We start from the raw sequence: 16204 nt of genomic DNA, 5'->3' as shown, positions 1-16204 counted from the left end.
GTACTCCTTCCTTCCCACAAAACCTCCCTGTCTTCTCACCTGGCTACTGTAGAAAATATTGTTTATGTGAGCTTCACCTCAAACTACAATTTGAACGTTTTTGATGTCCTCACAAGGGGCGGACTGGGAATAGAAATCGACTCTGGGATTTCTAACACACTGGCCCATTCTTTTCCCCCTTGAGGACCCCACAACAACCACGTTTTTCTTCCTCGAGGCCCCCATTATCAGCCAGATAATGCTAATTTTGCATTTTTCCCACTAGGCAAAAAAGGACCGGCCCTTCTGGAATTTGCCAGAAATGCCAGATGGGCAGTCTACCCCTGTGTCCTCTACTGCGAGTTATTCTGAGCCCTGTCCAGAAGAAAAGTTTGAGAACTTTTCGCGCGACATGCCGATTAGAGGTCTGTCAACCAATTAGATACATGCAACGGTGTTCTTCCTGCCTCAATGCCCTATGCTCATCACGTACATCCGCCCAATCGAAGGAATGGAAGAAATAATAGGCTGTCCTGAAAAGTAACACATGACAGTCTATGAAGGAAGTAGGTCTACATAGTGCCTATTCTTCGCCCATTTTGGATATAGGTGCTGTTTACAGTATCGATAATACCTCGCCAGTGAGTTTATCTCTGAGGTCAATTATTAGCTAACTGCGGGATTAACAGAGGGGTGAAAGAGCACTCGTGAATGTGTCCGAATAACTCTCAAACTGGTGAAAGAGACTGTGATATATTCAACTGAAATTGGAAATACTTGCATTATCTGGTAATTTCCTAATTATTTAATTGTTTCTCCACGTTGAATTGTCATAATATAATATATTGAGCTTTGGAATGCAGGCAGTTGTTTCGTGCATAAATGTAGTTTTAGCCAACCTGTCAAAACATTTGAGGTGGGTATATAGCCTGTGTAGATAGTGTACATACTGAAGGACTAGCTTTGTTTGATAACTATTTGTAAATGGCATATTACTCTAAATCATTTTCCTTTTTTCAATTTCAGTAATGGACCCATTTGACACCATGTCTCCGCGCAAGGTTCTGGAGCGCGTCTCTACTCTACTGGGATGCAGCCAGACATCGAATGAAGTAGCCACATATCTGGACAATCACGACGAACTAAAGCATCTACGTGAACAGTTTCTATTACCCAAAGTTGCAGAACTCCCTCCTTGTAAGTAAAATGGCAAGCAGGCCTTTTTTATGCACTGGCTAGTTGCTTCTCCGTCTCCCCATAGCAGTCTGTGGAGTGTCATGATATTATTATTATCTTATGTGTAGGAAAACCTCTGACCTTTACTAACTTGTGGCCAGAGATTTTCTGGCTACAATGAGCCTTGCTTGCCCCAATTTAGTCGAAAGAATGGTCTGCTGTATAGTCACTATGGGGAGGACTTTCTAGAGCAACCGGTTAAATTGTGAATTAGAGCATTTTAAAAACATATTTAAATGTTTAAACTAGTGAGATATATACTGTATGTGATTATTGAAAGCATCTGTGAGTTTGCTTGATTTACTGTCATCCGAAATTAAGATATTTCATTATTTTGCCATATATAATTCATGTATATTACACTACTTTACAACGGGCTGGCGTTTTGACCACATCGAATTGGTTGGAATTCCACATGTTTTTTTTTACCTCAGATTGGTGATGCTCGTATATAAACGTTTTATAGTCAACATGACACAAAATCAATTGCTTATAACCTATCAATATCTTTAGTTATGTACTGTTGATTTTGTCATACAGGCTGGGCGTTGCATGATTAAAAAAGCAGCTATCATTTTCTCAAATTGTACGGACAATTCGGGGCGGTCTCTGTAAACGTCGCTGGCCACACACCAATACACTGTTTTGACAGTCAAAGTAACACGTACATAGCTGCGAACCGTTGTCACTGTTGATATATCCATATATCCTATGGTGTGTCTTGATTCGTTGAAGTTAACTTACAGAAAAACATATTTTTGTTTGTTGGTTTCCTTTTCCATGATGGTAGCCTCCCAAAATCAACATCCGCCATTGCAAAACATAGACTTCTACAAGTTATTGTCTAACCAACCGTGTGTAGGTCATTCAACTTTCCGTGGGGCCTTTGAGTCTGTTAGTTTAAACAGTGCTAAACCTGAACGTTTGCCCCCTGTTCTATTGATTTCAGTGTATCGATGGAAGTGATTAACAAAAAAGTGTTGCATTACACTTACCAGGTTGGAGACCCACTTGAAACAAAATGCAACACTTCAAAATGTAGCCAGCTGTTTTCTACAAATTGTCCTCTAACCAGTGATGCACACATTATTCCCATGTTCTGCGTGGTTTTTGAGCTGTGTTAGTTTTAACAGGATGTGCAACCTTATCTCCCCCTCTTGTGCAAATAATTTAAATGTTATAATCGATAGGAGTGATTTATTTTATTTAAGCTTTATTTATCTAGGCAAGTCGGTTAAGAACAAATTGTTATTTACAATTATGGCCTACCCCAGCCAAACCTAGACGATGCTGGGCCAATTGTGCACCGCCGTATGGGACTCCTAATCATGGCCGGATGTTATACAACCTGGATTTGAACCAGGGACTGTAGTGACGGCTCTTAGCACTGAGATGCAGTGCCTTACACCGCTGTGCCACTCGGGAGCCCCAAAACACTGTTGCTGTTTCTATTTCTGTTTTGGTGAACCCTGTATCATTGTGGTAGTTTCAACAGTGGCCCACTCTTACATGCAGAACTGCTTTGACTCCGCGACATTTGTGGGTTTTCAAGCATGAACTGCTTGTTTCAAGTCCTGCCACAACATCTCAATTGGGATAAGGTCTGGACTTTGACTAGGTCGTTCCAAAACTTCAAATGTGTTGCTTTTTAGCCATTTTGATGCATACTTTATTGTGTGTTTTGGATCATTGTCTTGCTGCATGACCCAGCTGTGCTTCAGCTTCAGCATACAGACCGATGGGCTGACATTCTCCTGTAGAATTCTCTGATACAGAACAGAATTCATGGTTCTTTGATTAAGGCACAGTCCACAGGTGAAGAACAAATTGTCATCTTGACTGGTTTTGCTTGTAAATCATTTTGTTTTGTTTTATTACAAACATGTTCATATTTTTTTCGAGTGAGGTCCTGAGACAGCAAAGCATCCCCAATTCACCACACTACCACCACCATGCTTGACCTTTGGTATAAGGTTCTTACTGTGGAATGCAGTGTTTGGTTTTCGCCAGGCATAATGGGACCCATGTCGTCCAGAAAGTTATACTTTTGACTCACCTGTCCATAGAACATTCTTCCAAGAGTCTTGATGATCATCCAGGTGCTTTTTTGGAAAACGCGAGTAAACTTTTGGGATGAGATGATACCCATGGACACTCACAGAGTGAAATTGAGTGTTGAGAAATATTTTATTAACAGTTATTAAAATGGACATTTATGTTCCCTGATCAACTGCCATGTTTTCAACTTGTCAGTACGAGTAGTTATTGAGTCTAAGGGGGCAATTACTTTTTCACACAAGGGAATTGGGTGTTGCGCAACTTTGTTAATTAAAAAAAAAATGTATATTTTAATTTATTTGTAAACTCATGTTCATCTTATATTAGGTTTTAGTTGAAGATCTGATAACATTCAGTATCAAAAATATGCAACAATAGAGAAAATCAAAAGTGGCAAATACTTTATCATGGCACTATGTATAGATAGTACATTATATGTATAGATAGTACATTATATGTATAGATAGTACATTATATGTATAGATAGTACATTATATGTATAGATAGTACATTATATGTATAGATAGTACGATAGTACATTATATGTATAGATAGTACATTATATGTATAGATAGTACATTATATGTATAGATAGTACATTATATGCATAGATTTTCAATATATCACACCGTTTCTGCATATTGGTTATTGATTTGGACACTTTAAAACTGTCTTGACATTGGGCTATTTATTAATGACTTGTCATCAAGAAGCGACAGCATCATTTTCAACTTAAGTTTTAGGAATGTAAATGTAACTTTCAACATAAATTTTCCAATGCTATTGTACTTAATCAGGTAAAAACTGCTGAATGAGTCCGAAAGTGTGCTGGGATTGATTTATTTTGTTGATACTGTCTACCAGAAATCACCTAAATGGTTTTACCCTGCCTACTGTATACAGTTGAAGTCGGACGTTTACATACAATACATTTAAACTCAGTTTTTCACAATTCCTGACATTTAATCCCAGTAAAAATTTAGGATCACTTCTTTATTTGAAGAATGTGAAATGTCAGGATAATAGTAGAGAGAATGATTTATTTCATCACATTCCCAGTGGGTCAGAAGTTTACATACACTCAATTAGTATTTGGTATCATTGCCTTTAAATTGTTTAACTTGGGTCAAACGTTTCGGGTAGCCTTCCCACAAGCTTTCCAAAATAAGTTGGGTGATTCTTGGCCCATTCCTCCTGACAGAGCTGGTGTAACTGAGTCAGGTTTGTAGGCCTCCTTGCTCGCACACGCTTTTTCAGTTCTGCCCACAAATTTTCTATAGGATTGAGGTCAGGGCTTTGTGATGGCCACTCCAATACCCTGACTTTGTTGTACTTAAGCCATTTTGCAACAACTTTGGAAGTATGCTTGGGGTCATTGTCCATTTGGAAGACCCATTTGCGACCAAGCTTTAACTTTCTGACTGATGTCTTGAGATGTTGCTTCAATATATCCACCTAATTTTCTTTCCTCGTGATGCCATCTATTTTGTGACGTGCACCAGTCCCTCCTGCAGCAAAGCACCCCCACAACATGATGCTGCCACCCCTGTGCTTCACGGTTGGGATGGTGTTCTTTGGCTTGCAAGCCACCACTTTTTTCCTCCAAACATAATGATGGTCATTATGGCCAAACAGTTCTATTTTTGTTTCATCAGACCAGAGGACAATTCTCCAAAAAGTGTGATATTTGTCCCCATGTGCAGTTGCAAACCATAGTTTGGCTTTTTTATGGCGGTTTTGGAGCAGTGGCTTCTTCCTTGCTGAGCGGCCTTTCAGGTTGTGTCGATATAGGACTTGTTTTACTGTGGATATAGATACTTTTGTGCCTGTTTCCTCCAGCAAGGTCCTTTGCTGTTGTTCTGGGATTGATTCAAACTTTTTGCACCAAAGTACGTTCATCTCTAGGAGACATAACGCGTCTCCTTCCTAAGCAGTATAACGGCTGCGTGGTCCCATGGTGTTTATACTTGCGTACTATTGTTTGTACAGACGAACGTGGCACCTTTAAGCGTTTGAAAATTGCTCCCAACGATGAACAGTCAACTTAGTGTATGTAAACTTCTGACCCACTGGAATTCTGATACATTGAATTATAAGTGAAATAATCGTTCTGTAAACAATTGTTGGAAAAATGATTTGTCATGCACAAAGTAGATGTCCTAACCGACTTGCCAAAACTATAGTTTGTTTTAACAAGAGATTGGTGGAGTGGTTGAAAAACGAGTTTTAATGACTCCAACCTGAGTGTATGTAAACCTCCGACTTCAACTGTACATGTAGGTCTACAAGATCCTACATACAGAGAGGAAACGGCCTCCCTGGTCGGGTACAATGAGGTCAGGAAAGATTTGCTGCTGGGATATGTATTATAGCTGGAAGCGAGATGCTCACAACATATGGGTTGGGCTGAAAAAAGGAGATGACTAAGCACTTTCATTTAGCTAACTAAGTGTTTGAAAGTTGAATCATTTGAATGACATTCTTCAACCGCAAAACAAAAGCATCTTTCTGGGGTCAAGAAGTAGGCCGTGATTTGAACAATACAGGGAAACTTCAGTAGAAATGTGTGGATCGATTGGGCTAATGCACTGTTATTGTTCCCTTAGCTGACCTTACGCTTGTGGATGGCACCAAGGAATGCATTTACTTTGTGGGGAACTCACTTGGCCTCCAGCCCAAAATGGCCAAGAAGTACATCGACGAGGAGCTGGATAAATGGGCTAAAACGTAAGTTGTTCCCTCAACGTTTCCCCCAATGTCCGCTTTATGACACTGAATCAGCTAAAGTTTTAGTCAACTATTTCAAGTACAGTAATGGTCATTTGAGGATGACATGTCCCCCCCCTGAACCGTTCTCTTTAAAAAGCTCTTGTCCTATCTGTGAAATGTGTATCCTATCCTTGTAGCTGTGCGCATAGTTTTATTGCGTTCTGTTTTACAGGGGGGTTCATGGCCATGTACAAGGCTCTCGACCTTGGGCCTGGGCGGAGAACAATATAGAGGGACTCATGGCTAATGTGGTTGGTAAGTTCATACAATAACACATGTTCAATGCATTATCTAACATAACGTTCTATGTTAGTTGTATGATCGTATTAGTGAACATGAGCTCGGGCTGAGATGGGGCTGTTTAACGATGCATGTCGGCACCTTTACAGGCTTTTTACACTGATGTGCGAACAAAGGGTTTTAATACACAGTCATCACGGTTCCCTATATCGGCATTGTTCCATTTTTCACACAGCACCGTCAAAAGCCTGTAAGTTCCACCTCTCATAACATCCATGGTTAAATTGTCAGGTAATTCTGATAGGTTATTATCGTTCGGTCCGGCTGTTGAAAATGTGTGACAGAGATACCTATCTGTGACTGGTTTTAAAAGGTAATTGCACCCTGACATCTTTTGCAGAGTGCAAAGTACAACCAAGCCAAACAACCGAAGGCCATTGTGCAATCACCTCAGATGCCTTTTTGTGTGGAAAATGTACTTTGGAAAATGTAGGTTTTGATAGCTTAAATGCTATTAAGTAAAAAATGTGTTTGAAAGTTATATCAGAGCAATGGGAATTAAATCACCTTTGTGTGTGTGTGTGTGTGTGTGTGTGTGTGTGTGTGTGTGTGTGTGTGTGTGTGTGTGTGTGTGTTTGCGTGCCAACAGGGGCTAAAGTTGAGGAGGTTGCCTTGATGAACGGGTTAACAGTTAATCTGCATATTCTGTTGGTAAGATAACGTCAAACTTTTATACAAATTGCCAACGTAAACATACACTATACATTATATACCAAGATTTACATGAACAACATGTTATATATTTGCTTTACAGCTGTCTTTTTACAAACCTACAGCCAAACGTCACAAAATCCTTCTTGAGGACAAGGCTTTCCCCTCAGACCATGTGAGTAATTCCAACGACACAGCACTTGTTTTCAACCGACAGGATGTTGGTGTAATGACTGCAGGTCATTTTGTGTTCAAAAGGCATTTGCGTTCTTCAACTGCGTTTCAACCATAATTCATGTTTTTGCCCTAAAAAGAACCCGTTTTGACAGTTGTAATCTACTTGTTAAAGTGTGCAGAGACTACTCTTCGTCATTTACACTGTCGTAATAGAAACGTCCGCTGTTGTTATTCCCACTAGATGTTATCTGTTGTCTCTGTGTTAGTGGGGGTAAATTGACCCACTTTTTTGTTTTTTTACCATGTTCATCATGTGTAATTTCTTCAGTATGCTGTGGAATCTCAGATCCAGTTGAAAGGTTACGACCCTAAGCAGAGCATGCTGCTCATGAAGCCCAGACCGGTAAACTAGTCTTCATTTTTTTCTATAATCACCTTTAGAGGAATAGGACATAAATAATATTTTTTATTTGCACCTGTTTATTAACAGTTATTAAAAGTGACATTTTATATACCCTGATCAACTGCTGTGTTTTTTAAAACCGGCAGGGCGAGGAGGTGCTGAGAACTGAGGACATTCTGGACACGATAGAAAAGGAGGGAGATTCCATTGCGGTGGTCCTGTTCAGTGGAGTGCAGTACTACACCGGGCAGCTCTTTGATATGGCCGCCATCACTAAAGCAGGGCAGAAGAAGGTTAAAGGACGACTTTAGAACCAATCCTCTGTCTTTTTCTCGCCTACAGTGAGACCCAAACATTTTTTTTTTGGGGGGGGGATGTTATTTCAACTTTTGAACGAATTCTTTGTCTATAAACTACTTCTAAACCCTTTACAAATCCCCTTAGAGCAGGGTTCCACAATGCTCACCCCAACTATATATACAAACGTATGTGGACAGTACAGCCCTTCACATTAGTGGATTTGGCTGTTTCAGACACACCTGTTGCTGATGTGTATAAAATCGATCACAGAGCCATGCAATCTCTGTAGACACATACTGGCAGTAGAATGGCCTTACTGAAGTGCTCAATGACTATCATCGTGGCACCTTCATATTTTTTTTTACTTCTTTTTCGCCAATTTTGTGAGATCCAATTGGTAGTTAGTCTTGTCCCATCGCTGCACCTCCCGTATGGACTCGGGAGAGGCGAAGGTCGAGAGCCGTGCGTCCTCCGAAACACAACCCCGCCAAGCCGCACTGCTTCTTGACACACTGCTCGCTTAACCCGGAAGCCGGCCACACCAATGTGTTGGAGGAAACACCACATACCTGGCAACCGTGTCAGCGTGCATGCGCCCGGCCCGACACAGGAGTCGCTAAAGCGCAATGGGACAAAGACATCCCGGCCGGACAAACCCTCCCCTTACCCGGGTGAAGCTGGGCCAATTGTGCGCCGCCTCATGGGTCTCCCGGCGCTCAACACAGCCCGTTATCGAACCCGAATCTGTAGTGATGCAGTGCCTTTACCCGCTGCTCCACTCGGGAGGCCTAGTTCGTCAAATTTCTGCCATGCTAGAGCTGCCCGTTTAACTGTAAGTGCTTTTATTGTGAAGTGGAAACAACAATCGGCTGGAGTGGTATAAAGCTCGCTGCCATTGGACTCTGCAGCAGTGAAAACGTGTTCTCTGGAGTGATGAATCAAGCTTGACTATCTGGCAGTCCGACGGACGAATCTGGGTTTGGTGGATGCCAGGAGAACACTACCTGCCCGTCTGCTTTAATGTTTTAATCAAATTGTATCTCTATTTGGGCTTCTTGCGGTCAAATTGTAGTCTACAAATGATTTGTTATTATGTTCCGGCCTCTGAGCCGCCGCTCAAGAAAAAATCAGCCCGCGGCTGAATCTATTTCATGATCCCACTCTTTAGAGGGTACTCCAACATTATCTTGATGGAGTTTTATAAAGGTTCAATTTAAACAGTCAACACTGCCCTCTGGTGTCCAAACTGTGATACTGTCACTACATTGCGACAAAGAAGTGAAATGGATGAGTCTTTGTTTATAATCAGTGGTTAAATTGGGCTGGAGTCGCACCCGCCTACTTTCCTTCTAGTTTCTATTTTTATAGTGAACCCTTGTATCAAAGGGGGCATAAGCTTGATCTATGCGTTATTATACTCGCACAATCTGGATTCCCTGAGCTCTCTTTAGAACCAATGGGAAGAGGATTTAGGTGAACAACTTTCCGACGAAACTTGGCAGAGTATGCTTCAGAGAATACATGTTTAATCTATACGTCGAAGACATGCTGTAATTCAATTTAAAATAGATAATAGGCTGCATTGGTCAAAGGCACAATTATCCAAGATTAGACCAGAAATAGATACCACTTTTTGACCGATGTAAGTAGGCTCCTGCTACTTTATTACACGTTTTGGACATGCCCGGAATTGACAGATTTCTGGATATCCATTTTTTTAGACGTTTTCTAGACTTATAGAACCTTCTGATTTTTTTGCATTATTCGGCGTGGCACCACAGGAGGCCCCTCTAAACAGTTCTATGGGCAACATGCTGGCATTTACTTCTTTTCTAGCTAGGCGTCTTATACTATTTAAGTGGAAGGATCGGTTTCCTCCTGCTTTTAACCACTGGATAAAGGAAGTTATGCAACATCTCAAGCTAGAGAAAAAAACCTCTACTCCGTCCGGGGATCTGCGATTACATTTTATAATATCTGCAACCTTCCCTATCCTTTGTAGAAGACCCAGCTAATTTCACCCAGCTATCTCCATAAACCAACCCAAATTAGAATTACTCATTGTATATCATGTCTGCTTTAAGTCTGGTTTTGGGGTGGGGCTCTGTTTGCGCATGGAGGGTGGCTCTGATTTGGTGGGGGATCCGTGTGTGTTCTGCCCTCAGACCTGTTCTGTCTGTTATCTATATAATCATAAATGCCAAATAAATAAAACTTGGGGTCTAGAACCGGGCTCCTGCACCTTGGGTCAAAAGGAGAAACGGACGGGGCAAAGCTCCATCAATGTTAAGGTTTTGAAGAGAAGAATAGGATTAACCAAGGTTAGGGTTAGGATTGAACATATGGTTATAGTTGAGGTTAGATTTATGCCAAGTTGGGGTTATGGTTGTGGTTGACCTGGGATGTGGACATGAAGCTAGGGTTAAGGTTGTGGTTAAGGCTGTGGTTGTGGTTGACCTGGGATGTGGATATGAAGTTTGAATTGTGGCCGAGGGTTGGAGTAGAACCAGGAAGTGAACATGAACCTAGGGTTAGTGTTAGAGGGGCTCCACTGTATTCCTAATTCAACCCCTGTTTATAATGCATAACAGCCATGGTGTATAGTCAACGTATTTGATCATGCTTCTATCTATTGTATAATGTTATGGTTAACATTGGCTTTTGAGTTAATGAAGCATGTTATTTAAAACAAAAAAGCATTTTGTCAGACACAACAGCTGCTCCAACAGCGTCCTCTGTTGTCAGGGATGTGTAACAATTTGACATGATTGGTTCGCCGGATTTGTCTGCGTTCGCCTCATGCAAGTGTATGATGCCCATTCCAAGTCACTACATGCGGAGAATGACATTTGTCAAATAAATAGCAGTGTGTTGACAAGGAACTAAATGTTGACACTCGGGAGATGTCAAACCAAACACACACACACACACACACACACACACACACACACACACGCACGCAGGCAGGCAGGCAGGCAAAAGCCTTCCCTCTCTGTCACATTTAGCAGGGCAATCAAAACAACCAGACTTAGTCAGTCCTAATGATCCTCAGAATAATACCCCTACTAGGAATACATGAATAATTTATTAAGCTTGTCTTAAAAAGACATGCACGCACGCAAATGAACACACACACACACACACACACACACACACACACACACACACACACACGCACGCACGCAGGCAGGCAGGCAGGCAAACAAACACACACACACACACTCACGCTGATGAACTGCCTCTGATGTGTCCTGACTGCACAGCTTCGGCCTGCTGCCCTTAGCATCTGGCATGACGGTGCGTTTTTGTTCTTCCCACAGGGCTGCTACGTTGGTTTCGACTGTGCACACGCAGTGGGCAATGCAGAGCTGAAGCTGCATGACTGGGGAGTGGACTTTGCCTGCTGGTGCTCCTACAAGGTCAGCATTGGGGTTTGTGTGGCGAAATCAAGGCAAATGAACTGCTGACAGTGGCTTCACTCTGTTTCCTGTCCAACACCTGCTGACACAGGAAGACAACAATATGTGGGGTCGAAATGTACTCGTTCGAGCTTAATATTGCCAACAATTATTTTCTTGCCGTTGTTATCGATGCCCATTTCAAATATTGTAGATTATCATTGGTCTTCAACATTGTAGAAAATAGGCAGACAAACTATGCAATGTGTTGGTAAGAGTTATTTTTGGATTCACGTGTAGTATGTGAATTCTGGAGCTGGTGGTCTGGCTGGAGCTTTTATCCATGAGAAGAATGCACTTACAGTCAAGCCTGCGTGAGTATGACGGTGCAGTACAGCTCAGATTTGTGTTCCTATTGCGTGTTTGACTATGGTGTATGTTTTAACTGCTCGTTACTTTCTCTCTCAGGCTCACGGGATGGTGGGGACATAACTTGAAAACAAGGTTCCGCATGGATAATGGTATCAACATGTTTGTGATCATGTTCTCATTCTAGTCCCTGTACTGGGGACACATTGCAGAATGTTGCTTCGAGTTGGCCCTGTCGGTCTGTAAGCAGAGATACCCACGAAGCTTGATTTACACTGACATCTTGTGGTCATTTTAGGGTATTACAGAAAATAGGTTCTACTGTGTTCATTTCGCCATTTCAGTCAAGCCAGAACCCAAATGAGTTCATCACGAACATCCTACATTTTTTCTGACCATAGAAATGGATCTACTACCTGGTATAAGTGGCTTTCGGCTATCAAACCAACCCATCCTGCTGGTGTGTCCACTGCAAGCTAGTTTAGAGGTGATTGGAATCATTTTGGTTTTTCATATCTATTTCATACAGCAGATATTAGAACTTGTTCGTACTCATCTCTCTAATCATGGAGTTTAAAATTGACCTGTAAAAGGTTGTAACTGTTATAATAAGCAGGGTTGGGGTCAATTCCAGTCAATCCAGGAAGTACAGTGAAATTCAAATTCTCTTCAGTGTTTTTCAATTAGGGGAATTTGGAATTGGAATTTGGTTTACTTTCTGAATTGAAATGGAATTGAGTCCAGCTCTGGCAATAACTGATTAGTTGTCAATCTTTGTCAATACATCCAGGTCTTTGCTATGACCAGTATGGCAGCTCTGAGGAAGAAGTCCAGACTTCTGACAGGTTACTTGGAGTGTCTGATCCAGCACTACTACAACAAGGACGAGGCCCAGCCTCACAAGCCCTACGCCCATATCATCACTCCCTCCCACCCTGAGGAACGAGGCTGCCAACTCTCCCTCTCTTTCTCTGTCCCCATCGCAGCCGTGTTCCAGGAGCTGGAGAAGAGGGGTGTCGCTGTGAGTGGCTTCATATATAATAAACTCAGCAAAAAAAGAAACATCCTCTCACTGTCAACTGCGTTTATTTTCAGCAAACTTAACATGTGTAAATATTTGTATGAACAGAACAAGATTCAACAACTGAGACATAAACTGAAACAAGTTCCACAGACATGTGACTAACAGAAATTGAATAATGTGTCCCTAAACAAAGGGGGGGTCAAAAGTAACAGTCACCAGCTGCATTAAGTACTGCAGTGCATCTCCTCCTCATGGACTGCACTAGATTTTCCAGTTCTTGCTGTAAGATGTTACCCCACTCTTCCACCAAGGCACCTGCAAGTTCCCGGACATTTCTGGGGGAATAGCCCTAGCCCTCACCCTCCGATCTAACAGGTCCCAGACGTGCTCAATGGGATTGAGATCCGGGCTCTTCGCTGGCCATGGCAGATCACTGACATTCCTGTCTTGCAGGAAATCACGCACAGAACGAGCAGTATGGCTGGTGGCATTGTCATGCTGGAGGGTCATGTTAGGATGAGCCTGCAGGAAGGGTACCACATGAGGGAGGAGGATGTGTTCCCTGTAACGCACAGCGTTGAGATTGCCTGCAATGACAAAAAGCTCAGTCCGATGATGCTGTGACACACCGCCCCAGACCATGACCTCCCCAGACCTTAGTCCAGCCTCTCTCAGCCTATTGCGGACAGTCTGAGCACTGATGGAGGGATTGTGTGTTCCTGGTGTAACTCAGGCAGTTGTTGTTGCCATCCTGTACCTGTCCCGCAGGTGTGATGTTCGGATATACCGATCCTGTGCAGGTGTTACACGTGGTCTGCCACTGCGAGGACTATCAGCTGTCCGTCCTGTCTCCCTGTAGCGCTGTCTTAACGACCATTCTCACAGTACGGACATTGCAATTTATTGCCCTGGCCACATCTGCAGTCCTCATGCCTCCTTGCAGTGTATTCACGACCATTCCACAAGTGCCTGTTCATTCATTGTTTGTGGTTCATTGAACAAGCATGGGAAACAGTGTTTAAACCCTTTACAATGAAGATCTGTGAAGTTTTTTGGAATTATCTTTGAAAGACAGGGTCCTGAAAAAGGGATCTTTCTTTTTTTGCTGAGTTTACAAAGTAGTACATTATTGACGAGTTTCCCAGACCCATATTAAGCCTAGTCTGGACTGAAACTTGCACTAATATTTTTTACATCCTTGTTAGTGAGCATTTCTCCTTTGCCACGATAATCCATCCATCTGACAGGTGTGGCATATCAAGAAACTGATTAAACAACTGCAGACCACGTGTAACCACCCCAGCCCAGGACCACCATATGCAGCTTCTTTACCCTGCAGGATCGTCTGTCTGTAATAAAGCCCATTTGTGGGGGGAAAATTATTTCTGATTGGCTGGGCCTGGCTCCTCAGTGTGTGGGCCTGGCTCCCCAGTGGATGGGCCTATGTCCTCCCAGGTCCACCCATGGCTGGGCCCCTGCCCAGTCATGTGAAATCCATAGATTAGGGTATAATTTAATTTATTTCAATTGACTGATTTCCTTCTATGAACTCTAACTCAGGAAAATCTTTGAAATTGTTGCATGTTGTGTGTATATTTTTAGTCAGTATAAATGTTTTATGCATGATTACACAGACATAGATTTGAATCTATGTTTTGTAATTGACTATTGCTGTTTTGATCTGTTCTCTCCATGCGATCTCAAGTGTGACATGAGGGAACCCAACGTTCTGCGCATCGCTCCGGTGCCGCTCTACAACTCCTTTAGCGACGTGCACCGCTTCATCACTGTTCTAGGATCAGCTTTGGCTGCCAGCAAAGAACTACAACAATGATAGAAACAGTCTTTTACTGTTACCCCACCTTTCAGAGTATTTTTGACAGTGCGGTATGAAAACAAGATGTTTTTATCGACTATGTGCTGGAGTCACTGACAGGTCTTCTGAACTACTGTCCCAAAGAATTGCAATATGTTTTGCCTAGGATACTCAGTAAAACAAAATTGGTTGGAATTGTATTCCTACTCAAAATTTATTGAGACAAGTTTGTTGCTATACAATGTCAAATAAAATCAAATAGTCAATTACTGTGAATCTCAATTCAAGATGAGCTTCTGCATTTTTATTTTGAACCTTTATTTTGAAAGGGAGTCGATGCTGAGACCACGGTCTCTTTTCCAGATGAGCTCTGTGTAGATCAACAGTACACATCAAAATACAATTAACACGTGAAACTACAACTCGCATGCAAATTAATGCCGGGATAGAGAAAAGCTTGGACTGGGCTGAGCCAGATCTGCCCTTCCGTGGGGGTGGGAGGGCCAATAGACCAGAGCTGCCGTTCTGTGGGGGTGGGAAGGCCAATAGACCAGAGCTGCCCTTCCGTGGGGGTGGGAGGGCCAATAGACCAGAGCTGCCCTTCCGTGGGGGTGGGAGGGCCAATAGACCAGAGCTGCCCTTCCGTGGGGGTGGGAGGGCCAATAGACCATAGCTGCCGTTCTGTGGGGGTGGGAGGGCCAATAGATCAGAGCTGCCCTTCTGTGGGAGTGGGAGGGCGAATAGACCAGAGCAGTTCCTCTTGCTGTTCTGTAGGCAATTACCATGGTCTTGAAGTGGATGCGAGCTTTGACTGGAGGAGGTTGAAAATCAGGCGGGCTGTAGCGTTCTGGGTAAGTTGCAGGGGTTTGATGGCACAAACTGGGAGCCTGGAATCGGACCTGTGTGTAGGGTCGTACACTACGGATGTTGCAGAGCATGAACCTGCAGGAGTGAGCCACTGCTTTGATGTTTGCAGAGAACGACAGGGTGTTGTCCAGGGCCACGCCAAAGTTCTTTGCACTCTGGGAGGGGGACACTGGAGTTGTTAACCATGATGGAGAGGTCTTGGAGCGGGCAGGCCAGCTCTTTCTTGTTGAGCTTGGGGTGGTGGGCCGACATTCAAGCTGAGATATCTGCCAGGCACGCAGAGATGCTTGACTTGACCTGGGTGTCAGAAGGGGGGAGGCGAAAGGTAGTTGAGTGTCATCCACATAGCAATGATAGGAGAGACCATGTGAGGATATGACGGAGCCGAGTGACTTGGTGTATAGAGAGAAGAGGAGAGGGCCTATATCCGAGCCCTGGGGGACACTAGTAGTGAGAATACGTGGTGCAGACACAGAACCTCTCCACGTCACCTGATAGGAGCAGCCTCCAAGAGTGTGCGTAGGCTGAGATGCCCAGCCCTAAGAGGGTGGAGAGGAAGAGCTGATGGCTCATGGTGTTGAAGGGAATGGATAGATCTAGGAGAATGAGAACAGGGAGAGAGTCAGCTTTGGCAGGGCAGAGAGCCTCCGTGACACCGAGAAGAGCAGTATCGGTTGAGTGACCCGTCTTGAAGTCTGACTGGATAGGGTCAAGAAGATTGTTCTGAGGGAGAGAGCAAGAGAGTTGGTAAGAGACAGCCCATTCAAGTGTGGAAAGAAAATAAGTGATAGCAGTCAGAGGGGTAAAATCAATCGAATATATTTATAAAGCCCTTTTTACATCAGCAAATGTCTCAC

At 43.0% G+C, this 16204-nt stretch overlaps 1 protein-coding gene across 1 annotated transcript; it reads left to right on the top strand.

Annotated features, from left to right (window-relative positions):
- Positions 1-507: 507 nt before the first annotated feature.
- LOC115129650 (kynureninase-like) lies at positions 508-14767 on the top strand. Its single transcript, XM_029660250.2, has 14 exons — positions 508-768; positions 1006-1176; positions 5880-6000; positions 6215-6297; positions 6932-6993; positions 7097-7168; positions 7499-7573; positions 7720-7866; positions 11194-11292; positions 11572-11645; positions 11740-11792; positions 12042-12127; positions 12431-12661; positions 14370-14767. The coding sequence occupies exons 2-14, from the start codon at positions 1008-1010 to the stop codon at positions 14496-14498; spliced, it is 1401 nt and encodes a 466-aa protein (XP_029516110.1). The 5' UTR covers positions 508-768; positions 1006-1007; the 3' UTR covers positions 14499-14767.
- Positions 14768-16204: the final 1437 nt, after the last annotated feature.

This window comes from Oncorhynchus nerka, linkage group LG5 (genome assembly GCF_034236695.1).
Source record: "Oncorhynchus nerka isolate Pitt River linkage group LG5, Oner_Uvic_2.0, whole genome shotgun sequence".
Taxonomy (NCBI): Eukaryota; Metazoa; Chordata; class Actinopteri; order Salmoniformes; family Salmonidae; genus Oncorhynchus; species Oncorhynchus nerka.
The sequence above is the reverse complement of the archived record's forward strand: the minus strand, read 5'-3'. Positions and strand labels throughout refer to the sequence as shown.

Coding starts and splice junctions, on each gene's coding strand:
- LOC115129650 (XM_029660250.2), top strand. CDS start 1,008: ATGGACCCATTTGACACCATGTCTCCGCGCAAGGTTCTGGAGCGCGTC. Junction 1,177..5,879: donor AGTTGCAGAACTCCCTCCTT/GTAAGTAAAATG, acceptor TTGTTCCCTTAG/CTGACCTTACGCTTGTGGAT. Junction 11,646..11,739: donor GCACTTACAGTCAAGCCTGC/GTGAGTATGACG, acceptor TTTCTCTCTCAG/GCTCACGGGATGGTGGGGAC.